This window comes from Melanotaenia boesemani, chromosome 18, assembly GCF_017639745.1.
Source record: "Melanotaenia boesemani isolate fMelBoe1 chromosome 18, fMelBoe1.pri, whole genome shotgun sequence".
NCBI classification, from domain to species: domain Eukaryota; kingdom Metazoa; phylum Chordata; class Actinopteri; order Atheriniformes; family Melanotaeniidae; genus Melanotaenia; species Melanotaenia boesemani.
The window spans coordinates 16429590-16453150 of NC_055699.1; the positions used below are offsets into that span (position 1 = coordinate 16429590).

The following is a 23561-nucleotide window of genomic DNA, read 5'->3' on the forward strand; positions in this document are numbered from 1 at the left end:
AGGAAATAATTTTCCTCTCAGCAAATTTGTCTTTATATTTATTCTAATGACTTTGGTTGCTTCATGAGCTGAGCATACAAAGCCAAAATAATTTAAAATGACAGGCATTTCTATTAAAAATGTCCAGTCTATTATTGGACAATGAAGTACTGAGTAGAAAACTGAATTATTGTTCATTTTAATTATAGAATCTCAGGAAGTTATTAAGTGTAATAATAAGGAGCATGGGCTCTGGTCAGGGACATCACTGGGCTGTAATTGTTTTTCTTTTGTCCGACTTCCTTTCATTTCTCTTCCATCCTCCCCGTGTGACTGCATCTGTTGGCTTGAAGGCAGGGGAGGCACACAGCAGAGTGCCACTTAGAGGAGGAGAACAAAACACATTTTAAGGTTAAACCTTACAAGACAGCATTGCTCGTTATCCCTAACCGCTGTATCATCCATCATTTCTTTAACACCTGTTGAACAAGTAGAATATCACATTGCAGACATGTGATATATCTTAGCTCTTCATTTAAAGACAACCCAGTCACAACCATATGGTGCTCGTTACAACAGCAAATTGCTATGAACAAGCTTCAGATGAGCGCTAATTATATAGAGTATAAGGATTGAGCCGAGTTAAGAGGATAAATGATGTCACAGACCTGCTTATCATATTTTGTCAGCACAAGGTTATTCTTAAGGTTTCTTTTTTTGTCAGCTATGCATGTGCTTTTTTAATTAATATGGAGTTAAAGGTAAATTAGGGATTATCTAAAATATAGTAGTTACTCACATAAATGGATAAGTCATGTCTAAGGGCATCTACAAGTGTGTGGTGGTGTGTGACTGGCCGCAACTTGTCTTACCTTTACTCTCTCAAGCTTACTTGAACAATGGCTAGCTACTTTTGCTTGTGAAGTTGTTGAGAAGGGTCCAAGTAGACATACTAAGTTTGTAAAAAAATTGAATTAAACTAGAGGCTTAGCATGCTGTGAAGTCAATTTTTTGAGCCACCCCAAGTTTTCCCCTAAAGTCTGAGTAAAGCAAATATAAATCTATGCTTTGTTATATCACACACAAATGTGCTGTTCACCATTCAGCCAAAAGTTAATTATAAAAACAATCATCAAATTTAAAAAAAAGTTAAATAAGTTAAATAAAATAAGCAGTTCGCTCTTCTCTCAGACACTGGGGTGAATGTTGCAGCACCACTTGGATTCACAGAACAGATTAGCTGAGATGAAACACAGAAGGAAAACAGGGAGAAGATCACTTTACCCAAAACAAGCAACAATCCCAAACATTTGCATGTACAAAAACACATGCTACAGATATTAAATATTTCAGCCCCCCTTCCAGCTGTTGACGTTAAACGGTGAAACTTACATTCTTATACAGCCCCCTCCCCAACAGGAAGTCTTTACACAGAAGCAAGGATCTGTGAGGATGTAACGCAAGGTCACTCTACTGAAACTGCTCTCCTGTCAGTTACTGATTCCCTATGACTTGCCAGATCCACTGGTCAATCCTCAGTCCTTATACTACTGGACCTGTCTGCTGCCTTTGACACGGTTAACCATCATATACTGTTCTCCAAACTCTTGGAGCTTGGCATCTCAGGATCTGTCCTCTCATGGTTTACGTTCTACCTCACAGGGAGATCATTCAAAGTATCTTGGCAAGGGGGAATGTCCAGATCACATGGGCTGACAACAGGGGTGCCTCAGGGCTCGGTGCTTGGCCCTCTTCTCTTTTCACTATACACCTCCTCACTCGGTGAAGTCATTAGCTCTCATGGTTTCTCCTACCACTGCTATGCAGATGACACTCAGCTTTTCCTTTCTTTCCCACCTGACGACACAACCGTCTCAATGCGAATATCAGCATGCCTTGCTGATATCTCCGCATGGATGAAGGATCGCCACCTTCAGCTAAATCTGTCCAAGACTGAGCTTATTGTCTTTCCAGCCAATCCTTCTTTACCGCCACAGATAAGCGTGCAGCTTGACTCTATCACACTTGTGCCTACGTCTTCTACCAGGAATCTTGGTGTCATGGTAGACAACCAGCTGACCTTTAAGGACCATGTTGCCTCAGTTTCCCGGTCTTGCCGATTTGCTCTGTACAACATCAGGCGGATCAGACCCTACCTGACTGAACACACGACCCAGCTCCTGGTCCAGGCTCTGGTCATTTCACGCATTGACTACTGCAACTCCTTACTGGCTGGCCTGCCTGCATGCTCAGTTAAACCTCTGCAGATTATCCAGAATGCAGCAGCACGTCTGGTCTTCAACCAGTCCAAAAGAGCTCATGTCACTCCGCTGCTAATCGCTCTTCACTGGCTTCCAGTTGCAGCACGCATCAAATTCAAAGCTCTGCTTCTGGCTTACAAAACAATAACCCAAACGGCTCCGGTCTACCTTCACTCCTTAATCCAGAGCTACACTCCCTCTCGACAGTTACACTCTGCCAGCGAAAGACGCCTAGTGCTCCCACCACAACGTGGCGCAAAATCAGTAGCTAGACTCTTCTCCTCTGTTGTTCCCCGGTGGTGGAACGATCTACCAAACTCCGTCCGATCCGCAGAGTCCTTATCCACTTTTAAGAGCAAGCTAAAGACTCAGTTGTTTAAGGAGCATTTCCACATTTAGCTTAACTAAATGAGTTAGAAAGATTTGTCCAGCTCTTTGGCTCAACCAAGTACTGAAGAAGCTGTGTGCACCTATGCCCAAGATGATATTGTGTGATGAAATCATGCACTTATGACCAAGTTGATATTGTGTGATGAAATTGTGATCTTGTATTTAAATAAAATGACTTAAAAAAAATATATATATATATATATGTACTGCCTCTAGCAAAACATGACAGCATCTGGGTCCAACTGGACTCAAAGCAGTCTGACTACCACTTAATTATGACTTCCCATCTTGTTTGAATTCATGCTTGTGTTGTTCTTACTCTCAAATGTAAGTCGCTTTGGATAAAAGCGTCTGCTAAATGACTGTAGAATAGAATAGAATAGAATGCAGCGTTTGCGATAACAACAATGCAGAGGTTGATTTTAAAATATCTTTTAATGTATTAGACATGCATGTTAGGTTAATTGTTATGTTAATTTGTCACTCTAAATTCTCCTGAGGAGTGAGTGTGTGCATGAATGGCTGTTTGTCCCCTTTTGTCTTGGCCCTGCGATAGACTGGTGACCTGTCCAGGGTGTACCCTGCCTCTCACCTGCTAAAATTCCTGAGATAAGCTCCAGCACTTACCCGCAACCCGTAATGGACTAAGCTGTACAGAGAATGAAAAAATTAATAATGTATTAGATTTGTCACTCACAACTGTCACTATACATTTTTAAAGGATTCTTTAATATGGGGGGATAATTTTGCCATTACAGCTTCTACTAAAAAATAATACCCACAATCACTGGGAGAAAGAGGGAAAAAAAAAAAAAAAAAAACGTCTTGACCAAGGTCTGTCCTCTCTAAATGTGTCTACTTTATTTCTGCTACAGTTCTGACTAACTGCACCCCACATGCAACACATTGCCACATGCATTTTATTTTTGACTCTGCAGCTGTGCAGGTGTGAACGCAATTTTCATCTTTTGGGTGAACGTACACTTTTAGTACAGATAACCAATGTTTTAAAAATGAGACCCCAGATCTATGCTGGTACCATTTTTCAGCCCTGCTCTCCACAAAATGAAGTTTTGTTGTTGGTATTGCTGCTCTGCACTTTTAGTGGACAACCACAAAATCCTATTGCAGGCTCTTTGACAGACATTGTAACGTAGTAATAATAGCACAACATTTAGACATCCTTAATATGGGTATGAACTCAATTTGTAATTAGTATCAACTCATGCTCTCAGCTCATGGTAAGTCCACCTTCAGCACTGATTGTTTCTGAGCTACTGGGTACTATGTAGCAGATAGCCCTCTGCTGCTTGAGAAAATGCTCTGAGCAGTCTAAAATAAGAGCAAATATGAAGTACTTCAGTGTGCTGCACCTAGGTAGTTATTTGTAGCTCTCCCTAAAGGCCTTTTCACTGCTGCACACCTCTGACACAGAAATGACATACAGCTCATAGCTCTGTGAAGGGTGGAAAATATTTCATAAAAGCCATGTGCTTTCCAGTTATATATTTAAGCATACAGTATCCGGCACAGAATGGCCTTAGTTTTAATAGAATAGCTGTTACGCCCAAAGGCATTTTGATGATTATTGTTGAAAATGGCTAAAACTGTGCTCACTCACTTTCACATCTAGCGGCGGGATTCAAAAAACGCTTCCATTCAGGAGCTGGTTCCCCATTTTCCAAACCATCAGAATCATGCTGGGCTTGGTGCCGACAGGTGTAAGCTCGCTCACTGACTACAAACAATGTCAGACATGTGCGTCTGTTTGTTTCTGAAAGTATTGCTAAATTTCATGAAGAAACATGGCAATGGCACAATCTCTGTCTGTATTCAAAAGGCCAATAAGAGTAACAGATCATAGGACAGACCTACCTGTATGTAAACATCTAGAGTTTTTATATTAAGTGATGTATTATTTTCTCTTTTTCAAACCAATCTATTTATCTATCTATAGCAGTTTGAAGATATTTTTGATCTGAATATACTGTATTCGTTCACATTGTGTGGAGTTGACAAAGATTCAAAGTTGTTATCTAAAAAATTATGTCAAGATTTGATAAGAGAAAAAAAAACAGATCAACAGGCAGAATTAATAATGGCATTTTTTTTTCTTTTCTCTCTTTTATTCACAATTTATTATCAGTTGCATTGATAACATATTATCATTCCCCATTCCTGTTCACCTCAGCTCCCTGCTGGATCCAAGTTTTCTGACTGTTTTTTTGTGGCTGAAAAATAAAAAAATAAAATTTTTTCTTGTATCAGAGGTGTAAGTGTAAAAAAACTATTAAGAAAAATGCGCCGCATGTGTGAAAGGGTTTAAAAATGTAATGAAACTTAGAAACCTAAATACTTAGATCTCCAGACTTTTAGAGTTGTCTAAAGTCTATAAAGTGGCTGAACTGGACTTTTTCCTAGAAACAACCTTAGTAACAAAATATGCATAACTTGGATAAGGGACATCCAACCATGCGGAGACCACGAGGTGACAAAACACATGTGAACATACTCATTTATTAATAAAATGCACCCAACACAATTATGCAATCAGGCAAAAAGATTTGCGAACAAAATAACTTTGAAGGTAAACTATAATGAAAAACCAATCAAGCCCATTTCAGAAGGAATTTTAATTAACAGGTCTTTGATATTCTTATCAGTTTAGCAAAAACCCAAGAGGCATCTGAGCTGTTTTTCATCTCACAGCAGTCATTTGGTTAGATAGACGTTGCTGTCTTGGTTTGTTACACTAGAGGGCCTCTACAAAATGCTAAATGACATTTGACAAAGCAAATGTTCCCATCAGATTTCACACCAAAGGTCGTCTGCTTTCTGAGATAAACAGTCTTTGGGTCTCTTTGAGTCTGCTCAGGGAGACAAACATAAATGTATATTTGAAACCCACATTAAAAAAAGTTACCTGCAACAAAAACAGATTAACTATAGCTAAATCTCATTAAAGGCTCTGAGTGCATATCCAAGGTGAAGATTCTCCAGAGCATTCCAGCTTATATCTAGTATGATAGATTCTCAACACCTTTTCCTATGGAAAATTGTAAATATTGAAGAATAATAAATAAATATTTTCTAATATTTTGATTAACTTGAATGTAATAACTTCAAGTGAAGTCATCAGTGTCTCCACAGAGTTTGTGTGTGAGGACCAGCTTTTCTCTAAACACTTAAAGGAATTTCTAGGAGTCTGGTACACCATCCTGTCCCACTGCCTTACAGGGTTTCTATCACCTCAGAGCTTTGACAACCTTAGTGTGTAGAATCGGAGATGGCTTTACTTACCTGAGGTGTCCATCAGGGTTCTGTTTTGGGCCCAATTTTACTTGGCGTAGATCTTTGTGAAATATAACATTTCATTTAACTGTTTTGTAGATAATTTGCAAATGTACTTGCCCCTAAATCTAAATACTAAAGATTGACTGCATCCATGCTTAAAAGTTTAAAAGACATAAAACCCATTTTCTAAAACGTCCTCACATTGAATAAAAATAAACAGATTTTATTTATTATTGTAACTTTGTGCATAGAAACCAGTCATCCATGTGCAGCTGCTCATTTTCCTCCAGGGAAGAAATAGAGACACCACATTACTCCTGTGCTTTCCTCCCTTCATTGGCTTCCTGATCGCTACATGATTAAACTTAAAATTTTATTGCTGACTTTACTCGATGGACTAGAACCATTACTTTTCTGAACTGTATAATTTCTACACTCCAGCCAGAAAGCTGAGGGCAACCAGCATGTTGCTTTTGCATGTGCCTAAAACTAGGCACCACCTGCTCATTATGTACCACATAGATTATTGCAACTCTCTATATTATGGTATTAACCAGTCATCTCTGCACCGACTGCAGCTTGCCCAAAATGCTGCTGCTCAATTGCTTACAGGGACGACACGATCGCATCATCCCTGTGCTTGCCTATTTGCACTGGCTTCCTGTTAGTTTTAGGTTTCCAGTACAAGATTTTATTTTCAACAAAACTGAGCTTGACATTCACATGTTTTACTTTTTATTCAAGTTTTATTGATTTTTTTTATTTTTTATTTTATCTTTTTATCAATTTTATTTTTTACTGATTTAATTTTTATTCATTTTTATTGTTTTGTTGTGTAGTGTTTTATTTTCAACTGTGGAGTGTTTGTTGTTCTATTGTTCAGCACTTTGGGCAACTGCTGTTGCAGAAAATGTGCTACATAATTAAACTTGAGCTTGAACTTGAACACACCGGATTCAAATGAATGAGGCACTGTGCAGAACTTGATAGACTGTTGGATCCATTTTATGTGAATCATTTGTGTTGGAGCATGGAAACATTAAAAATGATATTGGTGAAGATTGTCTGAGAGTCCCAAAAACTCTTGCTTCATGCCACTTACTTTTAAAACAATAATGAAAGGTAACCTTGCAGTAACCTTACAGAAAATGTTGTACAAATATTTGCTTATTTAACTGAAGGAGCCATGAATTATACACTAAATCATGACGCCAACTAAGTGAATCATGTTATGAGAATGATGTACTTTGTCAGTGTGATGCAGCTTGATGTCGTCATGTCGAATATCTGTTTATTTGTTCCTTCTTAGATAATTTTACAAAGAAAAAACAGCTTCAGAGAGATTTTAGTGCTTCCTAAAGTACCACAAGCAATGCTGTGTTCTGGATCTCAGAAGATGGGCGGCTTTCTTAATTAATTTTGCTCTCAGCACAGATTCTCGTAGAATTTAAAGAAGTTTTGATGGGCTAGTGATTGCATGTGATCGGCAGATCTCAGATGCCTCACAGTTTGATGGTAAACCTGCTTAAAGCAAGTTTGTCATTCCTCAGTTGAAATGGCATGTAATTTTAATAAAGTGTGTGTGATAAGCAGATGCCAGTGTGCACATGAGCATGTCTGAGTGTGTCATTTTCCAGATGGTTGTTTACCTGGAGGCATCATAGCCAGGTCTGCACCTTTAAAGACACAGACATCCACGGTCTTACACAAATATACACACGCAACTGTCAGGTCCTCTGATGTGCTGCCCTTGGGCCTCCACTTCTTCACCTGTGGGAGAGGTAAAGCAGCAGGGAGCGCAGGAGCGACTGAGGCTACAAGAGCGCAACACTGATCAAAGGGAACCTCATTTACTGATGTCGGGTGTGATGTTGTTAAGTTAAATCAGGCTGCTTATCTCGCTCATGCACCCTCTCTCTTATCTAATTCATCGCTCACCCACTCATTCACCCACTCATTCACCCAGTCAGTCAACTTATTCACTTACCTTGAGATGCTCCATCTGTGCAACGACATAAACAAGTCTCATAAAGCAATCTGTGAAACACACCAGTGTTGATTGTAACTGTCTCACTTCATCATTTATTGATGCCTAAAAAGTTTGCTTTTGTTGAAGTTTTAGAACTTCATCCAGTCAGGTGAAGGGGCTGAAAAAAGTCAGCATGCGCACATACTCTTTCAGCACTGCGTGCAAGAACACGTGACAAATGGAGTTAACAGATGTGTGGGGGATCCACAGAAAAAAAGCTGTTAGTGAGGATTAACGTCAAGGAACATTTAGAAACCCAACAAGCAAAAGGAAAAGAGAATGAGCTGGTAAAACTGTACTACTTAGAATAACAAAGAAAGATAGGGTGGCTTTACAGAGCAAGAGCGAAGCCGTTTGTGCAAGAGATCAATCAAGTTTAAGGAAAGGTGTAGAGATCATGGCGGATCTGGAGACAGGCTAACAGATGGAGCAGAATAGGTGTACAAACAGATGAAGGGAGGGCATCAAAGCATCATAATAAGGACTATAATCTCTTCATAGCTTTTTGTGACCATTTGCCCTCTCCTGCTCTGCACTAAAGCCCCAAGTTGACAGGTATTAATCCTCCCCTGAAGCCTCATCAATACAGGCCTGCCCTGGAATATACCACTCAGCAATCTGTATGTGTGTGTTTCCACATCAGTGTGCATTTTACCTTGTCTGCATCAAACTTATCGGCAACATGAAAAAGAGTGATTGAATGTAAATCAAATAATGACTATAGTTGATTCTGAAGCCTACAAGGAGGGATTATGATGGTTAGTTTATTCACAAGACTGCTGTTGCTGACTCTTCCTGCTGTCCCAGTCTTCGCATATCAAACACCATCAACACATCTTCTAGTGTCTGGTAAATGCTTGGTACTTGTCAGCAGATCCATGTAGTCCTTAGATTGTAGGTTCTGGTCTTGTGCATGTTAAAGTAAGATCCATCTACACCAGTGTTTCTCAATCCTGGTCCTCGGGGACCACTGCCCTGCATGTTTTAGAGGTATCCTTCTTTAACACACCTGAGTCAAATGAATGGCTCGTTAGCAGGCTTGCAAAAAAACTTGACAAGCTGTTTAGTTAATCTGAATCAGGTGTGCTGGAGCTGGACAGAACTAAAACATGCAGGGCAGTGGTCCCAGAGGACCAGGTTTGAGAAACTTGATCTAGACACCATGACCCAATGTTTCTTAGGAAAACATTGCATTTGAACAATTTATTCCCTTTGTCAGCAGTTGATGATAGTTGATCTTAGTGATATTGTCAATGACCGGCGTTTATCTTTACATGTGATGGGCATTTTAAACTCAAATGTTCTGAAGAGAAAGAAGACAAGCAAAGTGATTCAAGGCTGTTGTGCATGTGGCCAATTTTGAACAGCCAACAATTTATTGTTTCCAGTGGGGAAATGACAGTAATTGCGTTTTCACTGCCTGTGGATGGAGAGCAGATGGAGAGATGATATTTCTCAAGCTCAGATTATCCACTTTAGCCATTTAGTGTGATGAAGACAAATTGGATGGTAAGAGATCTAGAAAGACAGATGTTCCCACAAGCGTTAGTGAAACTTTCTCAGGAAATGAAGCAGATGTTATACAAGTATTTCTTAGAAAATGACTTGTGTCTTTAGAAAATAGAACACAACCACAACTTTTGACCAGTTCAAAGCTGTTGTCTCCAGCTGCTCAGTAAAACCTAATTAAACTAACTTCACCATACTGTATTAAGTATTCAGTACCACGAGAAAGCTCAGAAACACCTAGCTATTCAGAGTTAATGGATAAGCATGTTTAAACTGACTGGTTTATTAACTTGCTCTCAATTTTCTTTCTTTTTTATAAAAATACAACTTCCTATTCTGATGCGGTGGTGGTGCTAATATTTAAAAGCACAAGAACAAGAATGCTATTAAGTGAACATGAATGCAAATAGCACATGATTTAAAATATTTTAATAAAGGGTGGCTCAATAGCTCACCCTGGCAATAAACTGCATGTGACCGACCCAGCCACCCACTCCCTCTTTCTACCTCCCTGCTATTCTATTCCCGGTCATATTTTCTAAATGTTTTATGAGAAAGGAGATGCACTCAATTTCTAAAAAAAAATGTTGGTTAAAAAAAACACACACACACACCAAAATAAATAAATAAAAATAAATTGCGGACTAAATTTCAAACATGAGCTTTTAAAGTTTTATCTCAAATTTAAATGTGTGATCACCTTGTCAACTACTGACTTATTGCCTGGCACTTTCTGTGTCCTTGTTAGTTGGTTAGTTACATTTTTATGATTTTTCTTTTTCATAAAAGACTTGGCCTTTGAGTGCACCGAAGCACCACATGTAATTTACCTTACATTAAAATATAAATATGATAAAGTTGTTCAGTATAATGTTTTTATTTTTCTCTTAATCGTGGAAGATAAAAGTCAAATAGTTCCAGCCAATTAAGAGATTATCACTAGAACACATTCTACACCCGCTTTACAGACCGCCTCCCCCCACACAGAGAGGAGGGACACAGACACCTGGACCTCCACACCCCCCTCCCCCTCACCAGTTGTCTCACCAGCCCAGGTAAACAAAGCCCTGAGGAGGATCAACCCACGCAAAGCGGCGGGGCCAGACAACATCCCTGGACGAGCCCTCAGAGCATGTGCCAACGAGCTGACAGACATTCTCACCTCCATATTCAACCTCTCCCTTACCCAGAGAACTGTTCCCTCCTGCTTCAAGACCACCACCATTGTCCCTCTTCCCAAGAAGTGCCCCCCCCCCCACCTGCCTGAATGACTACAGGCCAGTAGCACTCACTCCAATCATTATGAAGTGCTTCGAGAGAGTGATGCTGACCCACATTCAGAGCTGCCTACCAGTCACACTGGACCCCCTGCAGTACGCCTACCGGCCCAACAGGTCCATCTCAGATGCCATCGCCGCTGCACTGCACATCTTCCTCTCACACCTGCAGAATAAAGACTCCTACATCAGGATGCTCTTTATTGACTACAGCTCTGCATTCAATACGGTCATCCCTCACAAGCTCACCCACAAACTGTTCTCCCTCGGACTACACCCCATCCTCTGTGACTGGCTTCTTGACTTTCTGACTGGCAGGCCTCAGTCTGTCAGGATAGGCAACAGAACCTCAGCCAGTATCATCACAAACGTTGGCACACCACAGGGGTGAGTTCTCAGTCCCATCCTCTACACCCACGACTGTGCAGCCTCCCACAAGGACAACATCATCCTGAAGCTTGCAGACGACACCGCTGTGATAGGACGCATCACAGGTGGGGACGAAGCAGCCTACAGGAGGGAGGTGGCCTCTCTGGTGACGTGGTGTGAGGACAACAATCTCACCCTCAACACAGACAAGACCAAGGAGATGATAGTGGACATGAGGAACGAGAGGAACCCTCATCATCCACTGCTTATCCATGGGCTGGAAGTGGAGAGGGTGAGCAGCTTCAAATATCTGGGGGTCCACATCAGCGAGGACCTCACCTGGACACTTAACACCACACAGCTGGTGAAGAAGGCTCAGCAGCGGTTGTACTTCCTGAGGAGGCTGAGGAAGTTCGGCATGTCACCGAAGATCCTCAGCAACTTCTACAGCTGCCTCGTTGAGTCAATCCTGACCAGCTGCATCACCGTGTGGTACGGCAGCTCTATTGTAACGGACCACAAACGCCTGCAGAGAGTGGTGAAGACTGCATCTAAGATCACCAGGACTCCCCTTCCCTCTCTGCAGAGCATCTACCAGCGCAGAGTCCTCAGGAGAGCTGCCTCCATCATCAAAGACCCCACCCACCCTCAACATGGACTGTTCACTCTCCTCCCCTCAGGCCGGAGGTACAGGAGTATGAAATGCAGGCCTAGCAGACTCAGAAACTCTTTCTTTCCCTCAGCCATCAGACTCCTTAACAGCTAACAGCAGACTGGAGTCTATAACAATGGACTGTAACATTTACACATACTGACTGTTTACATTATCAATGCACCTTATTATTATTATTCAGTATTTGCACATGTATCATACCGTCTACCTCATGACAGTTCTTTTTTTTGCACAATTAATCATTCAATGCTGAATGTTGCACAGTTTATGTAGCACGCTGCACATTATGTACATAGATTACTTTACTTATATTTTGCCTATAGTTTATATTTTATGTTTAATCTTTTGCATGCTCTTCTTAAATGAGTCTTTTCTATATACTTTGAATATTTATGGCATTCAGTGTGGACAGCAAAGTAAGAATTTCACTGTACAGGGAAACCTGTTTCCTTACTGTGCATGTGACAATAAACGCTTTGAATCTTGAATCTATTATTATTATTATTTATTTTTATTTTTTTTTTTTATGATTTTTGTGATGTTGGTATTTATAGACTTACATGGTCTTAGATTTACTGTGCTTTGTTTAATTTTTTGTTGTGTTTGTTTTTGTTTAAATGCCAAGTAAGTCACACAGCTGAGTAAATGATTGACAGACAGGAATATGTTTGAGACCTATATGTCTGAAAGTTATTTCAGGTGTCTGTGTGTTTTTGTGTGTGTATGTGCATGCAGATACTACACAAATAATGACTGATAGCTTTACAGTCTATCACCAAACTTACAGAAAAGTTTCTTTTCCCAGAAGTTTTCATTTCAGTTTTTTTTTTTTTTTTTTTTTTGCCTTTTGCTCTCTGTCAGAGATAATGAGTAATTTACATTTCTCATCATTCTTTGATGCTAAACACAGACAGCAGGTGCTGGAGGTTATGAGTAAAAGCACTATATTCAATTTGAGTGTCTTATTTACATCTATGCAAATGCATCTTCATTCTCACAGTTTTTTAGAAGCTGGTGTTGATGGCTGGTAGAAGGATACATCCTTCTGTTGGACTAATCATTCCTCTCCATTGACCGTGCTAATAGGGCACGTATGTGTTGGAATGTTAATTTACAGTATGTAGGTGCGATTCAAGCGGCATATTTACATGCTTCAAGTAATCTCACAGTTCACTTGGTACTTAATTGAATTGGCTTATTCCTATGATATTTGCAAATCAAAATGTCTTTCCCCTGAAGTGTAAAGTCTGTTGTGACAAGAAAAAATTTCTCAGTGTCCTATAATGAGTGATAAGATAGGATAGGAATAAGTAATAATGATAAAAATTACTAAACACCTAAGGATGCATGGAAATATTATATAATAAATACCCATTGAGTTATACTTGCACTATAGTGTTAATAAAAGTTCAAATCAAACATTTTTAAAAATGCATATGCTCATAAGACAGAATTATATTCTGTGTAAGAAATGCATAGGGTTTGGGGAATGGACCCAGCTGGCAAAAAAGAAAACAAACATTCAAGGGTTGCACGTCTCTTTGGGTGCAGACTTTAGTTAGTTTTGAACAAGGTGCAAGTGGAAAACTTCAGCTGATTCTTTGAAGTTTTCCCCAATGTGAACTGCAACAGCTCCAAACACAAAAGGGGGGCTTAAAAAGTAGGCTGCCTATTCAGTTTGAATGTAATAGAAGCAATGAAAAGGCATGCATCTGCAAATATTTTGCATACACTTAAATGGAACATGAATAATATTTCCGGAAAATGTAAATATCATGCTTTTGGACTGTTTTTAATCATTTGGACTTAAACTAAATTTGACTTTATTCAAGCTTTGTAGGTTTTTACAATGTGATTGAAGCAGCTATTAAGCATAAAGCCTGTGATAACCGATGTTGGTGTCCAACGTACTATTTTTAAATTGCACAATTTTATGAGTCTGTTATGTTTCGTGATACATTTGGTGAAGAAACAACACACCATTAAGGCTTATCCATCCTAGACTCACCTCTGTGCCAGTGAAGTTGGGTTCATTGAGAGAATACATTGTTAATGCCAGTCCTAAATAACTGTAGCTTATTTTATGTTAAGGTTGAGTAGATTTAAGGTGTTCAGTTCATTCAGTTTGATTTACACAGACTAATGTACTTTATACCTGTCTGTCTTTAGCTCTCTTGAGGGCATGCGCTGATGGAGCTGCCAATCACCTTTACACCCTCACCGCTGAAGATCGCGACTGGTGAGTCAGCCACATTTGCATCCGTTAATTAGTTGTGTTTTGAACAAAAAGCTTCTGTTTGTGCAGTTAATGCGTGTTTTGACATTGATTTAATAAAATGTTGGCAACTGATGTATTAGCAGTCTCATATTTAACATCTGCAAACATTTGTACGTAGTTGCATGTTATAAAAAAAATGATAATGTAGGTGTGCACTCTGCAGCAGCATTTTATTTATTTATTTATTTATTGTGGCTAATGGACGACTGCTGTCAGGACAGATGGATCTGGGAATCAGCAGGTCTCTGAAGTGTCAGCACTTTCACATTAACACCCAGGGTGCTGTGCACATCGCTGTGTGTTTCACCAGGGTGTGAATGGGATGTTATGGGTGTTTGCCTGCATGTTGTTGCAAATCTGTCGCTATAACAACCATTTGAAGTTGTAGAAATCAGAGGTGAGGACAAGTTTGCAAAGTGATGTCATTTGAGCCCACAAACTTTTGTACTATAAGAATTTATTTCCTGTCCTTAAAATAAAGGAAAAAGTTTAAAGTTTTAATTATTAACCTAATTATTAAAGATTTTACAACAAAACTATGAAACTTAATAAACTTTACATAAGTAGCAGCTATATATTATAAAAAGATAAAGTTACTTGTCAGTGTAACAGTGAGATCAGGTGTAAAATTATAATTACAGCAAAAAACCCTCTTAGTTGGGTATCGCAGCAATGTTTTTTTATGCACATAATCTAGGTTGATCAGTTTTATAAACAGTGGTGGAAAATTACAGGTTTCAAGATGGGATTTATTATCGATTACAGCAGTCAGTGCTAAACCAACAGCAATCATTTTCAATTATGACAATAAGATATTGAAACGGTGTATTTTATGAACATGGATGAGCTTCTTTTCATTGTGTTTTTAAGACAGAATAAATTGGGTAAATTTATCTGTCAGATGCACAATCTGACTGTGAGTTTTACCCCCGCTGGCAGAGGCATTGCTCACTGTGCCGTGTGTTTGTGTGACACAGCAGATTCATCGTCTGACCCTCCATTCGAGCTCTGTCAGCAGCCTGCACAGTGGAGCTGACAGCACAGCTCTCCTTTAGACTGACTGCTGCCAAAGCTAATGGCATCTGTCCGGAAAAGTTATACATTACACATGCAGGGTTGGGGGTGAAGAATAAAAAAAAATATATATATACAGTCATGGACAAAATTGTTGGTACCCTTCGGTTAATGAAAGAAAATATCACAATGGTCACAGAAATAACTTGAATCTCACAAAAGTAATAATAAATAAAAATTCTATGAAATTTAACCAATGAAAGTCAGACATTGCTTTTCAACCATGTTTCAACAGAATTATTTAAAAAAATAAACTCATGAAACAGGCCTGGACAAAAATGATGGTACCCCTACAAAAGACTGAAAATAATGTGACCAAAGGGACGTGTTAATCCAAGGTGTGTCCACTAATTAGCATTACAGGTGTCTACGATCTTGTAACCAGTCAATGGGCCTATATATAAGCTACAGGTAGTCACTGTGCTGTTTGGTGACATGGTGTGTACCACACTCAATATGGACCAGAGGAAGTAAAGGAAAGAGTTGTCTCAGGAGATTAGAAAGAAAATTATAGACAAGCATGTTAAAGGTAAAGGCTATAAGACCATCTCCAAGCAGCTTGGTGTTCCTGTGACTACAGTTGCACATATTATTCAGAAATTTAAGATCCATGGGACTGTAGCCAACCTCCCTGGACGTGGCCGCAGGAGGAAAACTGATGACAAATCAAACAGACGGATAATACGAACGGTAACAAAAGAGCCCAGAAAAACTTTTAAAGAGAATAAAGGTCAACTTCAAGCTCAAGGAACATCAGTGTCAGATCGCACCATCCGTCGTTGTTTGAGCCAAAGTGGACTTAATGGGAGACGACCAAGGAGGACACCATTGTTGAAAACAAATCATAAAAAAGCCAAACTACATGTTGACAAGCCACAAAGCTTCTGGGAGAATGTCCTATGGACAGATGAGACAAAAATGGAACTTTTTGCCAAGGCTCATCAGCTCTATGTTTACAGATGGAAAAATGAAGCATATGAAGAAAAGAACACCGTCCCTACTTTGAAACATGGAGGAGGCTCTGTTATGTTCTGGGGCTGCTTTGCTGCATCTGGCACAGGGTGTCTTGAATCTGTGCCGGTACAATGAAATCTCAAGACTATCAAGAGATTCTAGAGAGAAATGTGCTGGCCAGTGTCAGAAAGCTTGGTCTCAGTCGCAGGTTATGGGTCTTGCAACAGGACAATGACCCAAAACACAGCTAAAATCACCCAAGAATGGCTAAGAACGAAACATTGGACTATTCTAAAGTGGCCTTCTATGAGCCCTGACCTAAATCGTATTGAGCATCTTTGGGAGGAGCTGAAACATGCCGTCTGGAAAAGGCTTCCTTCAAACCTGAGACAACTGGAGCAGTTTGCTTATGAGGAGTGGACCAAAATACCTGCTGAGAGGTGCAGAAGTCTCACTGACAGTTACAGGAATTGTTTGATTGCAGTGATTGCCTCAAAAGGTTGTGCAACAAAATATTAAGTTAAGGGTACCATCATTTTTGTCCAGGCCTGTTTCATGAGTTTATTTTTTTAAATAATTCTGTTGAAACATGGTTGAAAAGCAGTGCCTGATTTTCATTGGTTAAATTTCATAGAATTTTTATTTATTATTACTTTTGTCAGATTCAAGTTATTTCTGTGACCGTTGTGATATTTTCTTTCATTAACCGAAGGGTACCAACAATTTTGTCCATGACTGTATATATAAGAAGGGACATGTTTATGGGTGGGGATGTGCAAATTAATCAACAAGTTAAGATGCATTTAACCCAGCATTACCATACTAATGGACTACACAGAGGGAGAGTAGAGGAGGATGGGAGAGATGCTAGTAATCAATCAAAGCTGAGTTTTATGAGATCCTAACAACACTGGACGCAGACAAGAGCAGCAACCTCTACTGTATCTGGCATTAGGAAGTACTGTGGGGGAGACATGCACAAGAAGAGAAAAGCTAAATAAGAAACCAAGCTATGTCTTAGTAAATACTTTTTTTCAAACGAAGGTAAAGATGGAAGAGATACATGAGAAAAGTTGTACTGGATTTGTCTTTGTGTTTGTGCTATTTCTGTATTTGGGTTGAGAGATACAATTTAGTGCTTAGGGCTGGGCTGAATCATCCAAATCTAAGCAGTTCTTCCCACAGATGTAGTTAAACTCATGTAATAACATTATTAGTTGCACACTTTTCTGCCTGAATATAAAATGTGTCACTTCAACGCAAGGTAGGTTTGACTCATCCATGACTACTACTTCTTAAGCTGTAAGTATCTTATTAAACCTTTTTTATGCTGACACTTTAAGTGTCTTAAAATTTAAACTGATAATTGCAGTTATTTGTATAACTAGCTACATTTTTATGATCAAATCTCAATTTAAAAAGCTTTATGTTAATGCAAAAGCACCTACTTAAAACTGTAATTCACATCTGCTTTTTTGACACATTTGCACTCCGTAAGAATCATAATATACATAATAATGAAATAAAAAAATTCTTATCAGTTTGAAAAATTTATCTAGTACACGAGTGCCTTAAAATGCATTCTGTCTAATGGCAGCAAGGGGAAATCCATACACATTTGTTTAAGTTCTTCTTTATAATGAGGATGTCAACATACTACTGTGATTGTGTCAGTGTAGAAAGTTTTGATCCCATTCAGACTAATATCCAGGTTTAAGTAGGTTATGCTTTAGAAAAGGGTTACATTACGACACTGTGCATATTTTTTAAAGTATTCAGTAAGATCCACTATTTCCTCAAAACTTGTGGTTTCAGAGGAGCTTGATGATGATGGCTGTCCAAAACATAAACCAGTGAGTGAAGTTGTGACTAAATCCATTATACAGTCAATGCTAAATAATTGCTATAGACTGCCTCAAGGTTTTTGTAACATTGATGGAAAGGCCGGTTAGTTTCTGACAATAAACTGTCAGATGTCAGCTAATTATCTCTTTTTTTTTTTTCTTCTTCTTTTTCTAAACTTCTCCTGTCCAGCATGGTAGCAAGCAGAATGATGGTCTGGCTGCTGTTGTGCCGAACAAATTTGCTTTGCCAAGGGAAGCTGTATGGGTATAAGGCTCATCTTGACAATCTGATTTTTTTATTATTAATTTAGTTGTATTTTTCTTTTAATCTTATTAATTTATTTTGAATTATGGAATTTATGTGATCTTGCTGGACCTGAATGGAGGGAACAGAAAAAATTAGGAGAAGTAAAAAGAAAAGTAGAAAAAAGGAAGAGGCAACCAAGACCCAGTAGATAGAAGGCAACGACCCTTCACTCCAACCCCAGACCCACCCAGAGGGTGCAGAGGACGGCCCCAGCCAGAGCCCCCAGTGGTCACAGGGCACAGACACCAGTGGGCCAAGATCGGCAGCCGTCAGCCATCCAGGGAGGCCAGAGCAAAGGGCCCAGGCTCCAAAGAGCCCCCCCAAAGAGAGAACCCCCCTACCATGCCCTTTGGAAGACATCCCCAGTGGACCAGAGGATAGCAAGCCCCAAATCTGGCCAGAAGAGTCTGAACTCCATTGCCCTCACCTTCCCCCAATCATGACTGTTTGTGAAGTGTGTGTTGTTTGCAATTAAAATTGAGGGGCAGTAATCGCATCGTGCTGTGAGCTAGGCCACACGAGCAGCCTCGCCCATCATTCACTATATGGCATGGCCCCCAGAAGTTGTTTGTGTGTTGTGTTCCTTGTGTTTTGCTGTCTAAGTGTAATTAAAACTGAGAGGCGAGTCGCCACAGGGTGCAGCCAACAAGGCCACTTAGATGGACCCTACCGCTAATCATCACTTTTACCTTGCAGATTTTGCTTTCAATAAACAAATAAAAATTAGAAAGATTCTTAAAAAAATATAATAGACAACTTGTTTTACATTGTCCCTTATGCCAACAGATTATTATGTTAATCATAGGTTCCCACTTATGATAAAAATTTATATTGACAGGTCTTTCAGGAGTCTTCTGTTTGCTAGTGAAGGCATACCTCTAAGAATGTATGAAAAGAGCAACATGATTATTGGGCTACAAACACCCTTTTGCTTAAGTCATGTGTATTATTACACTATATTACCAAATGTATTCACTCACCCATTCAAACATCTGAAATCAAATATTCAATCACTTTCATGGCACAGGTGTATAAAAATCAAGCACCGAGGCATGCAGACTTTTTCTACAAACATTTGTGAATGAATGGGTCGCTCTCAGGAGCTCAGTGAATTCCAGCATGGTACTGTGATAGGATGTCACATGTGCAACAAATCCAGTTGTGAAACTTCCTCACTCAAAATATCCCACAGACAACTGTCAGTGGATTGGGAACAACAACTCAGCCACAAAGTGGCTGTCCCCGTAAAATGAATGAGCGGGGTTGGCGGATGCTGAGGCGCATAGGGCACAAAGGTTGGCAACTTTCTGCAGAGTTGGTTGCTACAGACCTTTATACTTCATGCGGTCTTCAGTTCAGCTGAAGAACGGTGCGAAGAGAGCTTCATGGATTGGGTTACCACAGCCAAGCAGCTGCATCCAGCCATAGATCACCAAAAGCAATGCAATGTGTTGGATGCAGTGGTTTGGAGAACGCTGCCACTGGACTCTGGATCAGTGGAGACGCGTTCTTTGGAGTGACAAATCGCGCTTCACTACTTGGCGGTGCCTGGAGAACTTGTCTGACTGCATTGTGTCAAGTGTAAAGTTTGGGAGAGGGGGGATTATGGTTAGGGGTTGTTTTTCAGGAGCTGGGCTCGGCCCCTTAGTTCTAGTGAAAGGAACTCTGAATGCTTCAGCATACAAAGAGATTTTGGACAATTCCATGCTCCAAACTTTGTGGGAACAATTTGGAAATGGCCCTTTCCTGTTCCAACATGGCTGTGCACCAGTGCACAAAGCAAGGCCAATAAAGACATGGATGAGCAAATTTGGTGTGGATGAACTTGATTGGCCTGCACAGAGTCCTGACCTCAACCCAATAAAAACACCTTTGGGATGAATTAGAGTGGAGGCTGAAAGCCAGGTCTTTTCATCTAGCATCAGTGTCTGAACTCACAAATGTTCTTCTGGAGGAATGGTCAAAGATTCCTATATACACACTCCTAATCCTTATGGAAAGCCTTTCCAGAAGAGTTGAAGCTGTTATAGCTTCAAAGGGTGGGTCAACGTATAGAACTAATTTGATTAAGAATGGGATGTCTATTAAGTTCATATGAGAGTCAAAGCAGGTGATACTTTTGGCAACATAGTGTATCTAACAACAAAATAATTACAATTCCCCTGAAAAATAGAACATAAGCTAAATTGATAGCATCCATCCAACACTACCCTCCCAATTTCAAGGCTTCACTTTCAAAGTTATGTACAATCAGTTCAAGGTACAGAATAAAAAAAAAACAAAAAAACAAAACAAAACCAAAAGAAAAACCTTCATTAATAAAATTGCACACAGAGCCAAGCAGTGTTCATTAGTGAAAATATGCATGAAAAATAATAATCATTGTTGTTTTTTTTGTTTTGTTTTGTTTTATGTAGCTATTTCTGTACAAAGCAGCAAAGAAATTAACCATCCCTGGCTTTGTAGTTTGCTTTTTATGTATTACGGCTACTGTAATTGGGTCATTAGGTGTTGCTGAGTCTTACAAAGTAGAATTTTAAGTTTAGAAAAAAGAAGCCAGCAGAAGTGTTATACAATTTATGTGCTGTTAACATTACAGTCATGAAAGATAATGTCATGTCACATTTCTTACAAATGTATCCTGGTGTATAGTTTACCAGCAGGAAAACCGTGTAGAAGGAGGTATTTTTGGATCAAAGAAAACCTATTTACAGGTATAACAACTTTTTCAGTTTTTGAAAATGTCAAGTCTTTTAAAGGAAGTAATGTCAATGGTAAGAGAAGTGCAGGCAAGTGTGTATTTTTTTCATGTTTTTTTTTCCTGTTTCTCTGTATCTCCATAAAAAAATAATTAGGATTAAAAAAACGAAATTCTGCCAACCACCTCCAAAGTCTCTGGCGCTGTCACCAGAACAGAGTGGGTGGACAGCTTCGCACAGTTAAAAGAAAGGTGCCACGTAATTTTCTGTCAAAACAGCCTTAATGGCAGACATTAAGGATGTAGAGCAGAGCCGGAGCTTCAGGTTAAGGCTTTCTGCCTTTCACCATGAGTCAAGTGACAGTGATTCCACTTCAGAGTATGGCATGTTAGAAGAAACACAGAGCCTGTATCTCTGACTTTTTTTTTATTATTATTATTTTTATTATTGTTATAACTCTCTCACTTTATATAAGAAAAAGACCGCATTATGTAGTAGTTATTATATAATAGCTGTTTTTCTGTTGACAGGCATATATTTTTGTCTTTACTGGCTTTAAATGTAGATATATTCAAAATATTTCATTTCTTTGATGTTATATTCAGCTGACATGAAAGCCTGTCATCACTCTGCTCAAATAGTTGTTTCTTTTGAGTCACTTATTTGTTAAGTGCTATGGTTTTCTTTCGCATAAATTATGCTGAAGTTACATAACTGAAGCCATTAGTGTTGCTGAAGCACATTTTTACCTCTGTATATATTTTAGGGGGTTGGCGTTATATCAGATATACTCTCTGAGAAGTTCTACAAGCTATTTATAAAATGGCTATATCGCAAATATCAAGTACAAACTGTCAAAGCAGTGTTTTAAGTCGCCTACGTGTAATTTACTTCGTAGTTCAAACACATTGCTCGACCAAGGTGCAGTTTTTAGTATAACGGAGTAGGAAACCTCCTCCCCCTGCTGTTTATATTTTACAATGAAAGGGCAAAATATAAACCTGTTCTAGAGGAAAGGTAACCTTAAATTACATTAGATTAAATCAGGGGTAATGAGATGCTAATGGGGAGTTGGAGCACCTTAATTTAACGTAAGGGGAAACACTGGTGTTTGTTGAAAGCTTATAAGTGTAGGTCCTTGATTTTGCAAAAATTGTTTAAATATGACTTTTTCTTTTCATTCTTATCAGAACCCTCACTGCAGGCTTTGTGGCTCAGCTGAAGGAGCATTTGTTTCCCTCTTTTGTTTCATGTTTTTCTTTGGAAGGGGCCAGAGAACAGCCCAGCAATAAAGATTCACAATAGTCCAGTCTTGAAGAAACAAATGCATGCACTAATTTTTCTGCATCGCTCTGAAACGAGGTGTTCCTAACACTATTACATAAGTGAAAAAAGACCTCATCCCCATCCATATGGTGCATAAGTAACCACACATTTTCTTTATTTAAAGACAGTAGCAGATGTTGTCAACCGCGTTGTGATAAAATTTAAAAAAGAAATAACTGCACAGATTTAAAATGGTTGTCGACATTTTGAGCAGGACTAGAGCAACAATCAGCAATGTATAATATGTGGAATTTACCAAAAGTCACTGTCATGAGGGCTCATCTTTTTTTATTTATTTATTTATTTTATTTTATTTTTTATTCGAGCCAGCCCTTCTTTAAATCCAACTTAGTGACTTCCTTGTTTCAAATGAAAATTTTATTTTGTCTAATTTGTGCATCTAATGAAATCCTCTGAGATGATAAGAAGGATGAGCAGGGAGAGGAACGTTTTTGAACGTGGGAAGGGATAATTGTGTACAAGCAGAGTTTATAACATTTGCAGCCGTGTGTGTGCGCAGTTTGAGGAAGATGCTGATAGAGCTAATGTGATTGTGTCGGTGTTTGACTGAGTGTGAGGATATGTGGAGGAGACTTTCAGAGCATAGTTGTGTCAGCATATTATTGTATATGTATCCTGGTTTGGAGGAGATAATGCTGTCACTCTCAGCAAATTAAGTTGTCAACACCATAACTTCTTATTTTATAAGACCTAGAGGTAAAGATAAATCTGGGACAGGCTTTTTATTTGTTTGTCATTCAACTGATATCGCACGCATTCTATTGTTTTTTATATTCACCTGATCAGCATATATATATATATATATATATATACACACTGTGTATTTATAAATATACACTGGTGGACTATGTGGAAATTCACCAACCTAAAACTGTAGCAATGACGTAGATCATCAAAGCCAACTTAGTTTGTATTTCTGCCTCTCTTCACATGCTCCTCTGCTACCCTGCAAATGGAGTTTGTTTGTTATTGTTATTGAAAAGTCTCTGTCTTTATTGCTGTGTGTTGAAAATTGGCATATTGAGCTGAGCTGATGAGCATGGGCAACTGGGATTTGCCATTTAAAATGTGGGCTTTGCTCTTCCAGTATTACGTAACACATTGTGCTTGCTTTGTTAAGTTTAAAATGTAGCAATTGAGGATAATTAAAATTCCAATTATTTCTCTTTTCCCTCCTCTACCTTAAATCTCTGAAGTGCAGCCAGTAGCCCTAAGAGTAATACAGAGCCTTAATAAACTTGCTTCACTTGGCTGTAGGAGGTGTGTGGAATACTGAT

At 39.1% G+C, this 23561-nt stretch overlaps 1 protein-coding gene across 2 annotated transcripts in view; it reads left to right on the plus strand.

The window, feature by feature from the left end:
- Positions 1 to 23561, plus strand: part of tpk1 (thiamin pyrophosphokinase 1) — a 97224-nt gene that overhangs the window by 11237 nt on the left and 62426 nt on the right. For both annotated transcript variants that reach the window (XM_041968443.1, XM_041968444.1), the window contains exon 4: positions 13951 to 14020. In XM_041968443.1, coding sequence (XP_041824377.1) covers positions 13951 to 14020 — 70 coding nt within the window. The remainder of the gene's footprint in view (positions 1 to 13950; positions 14021 to 23561) is intronic.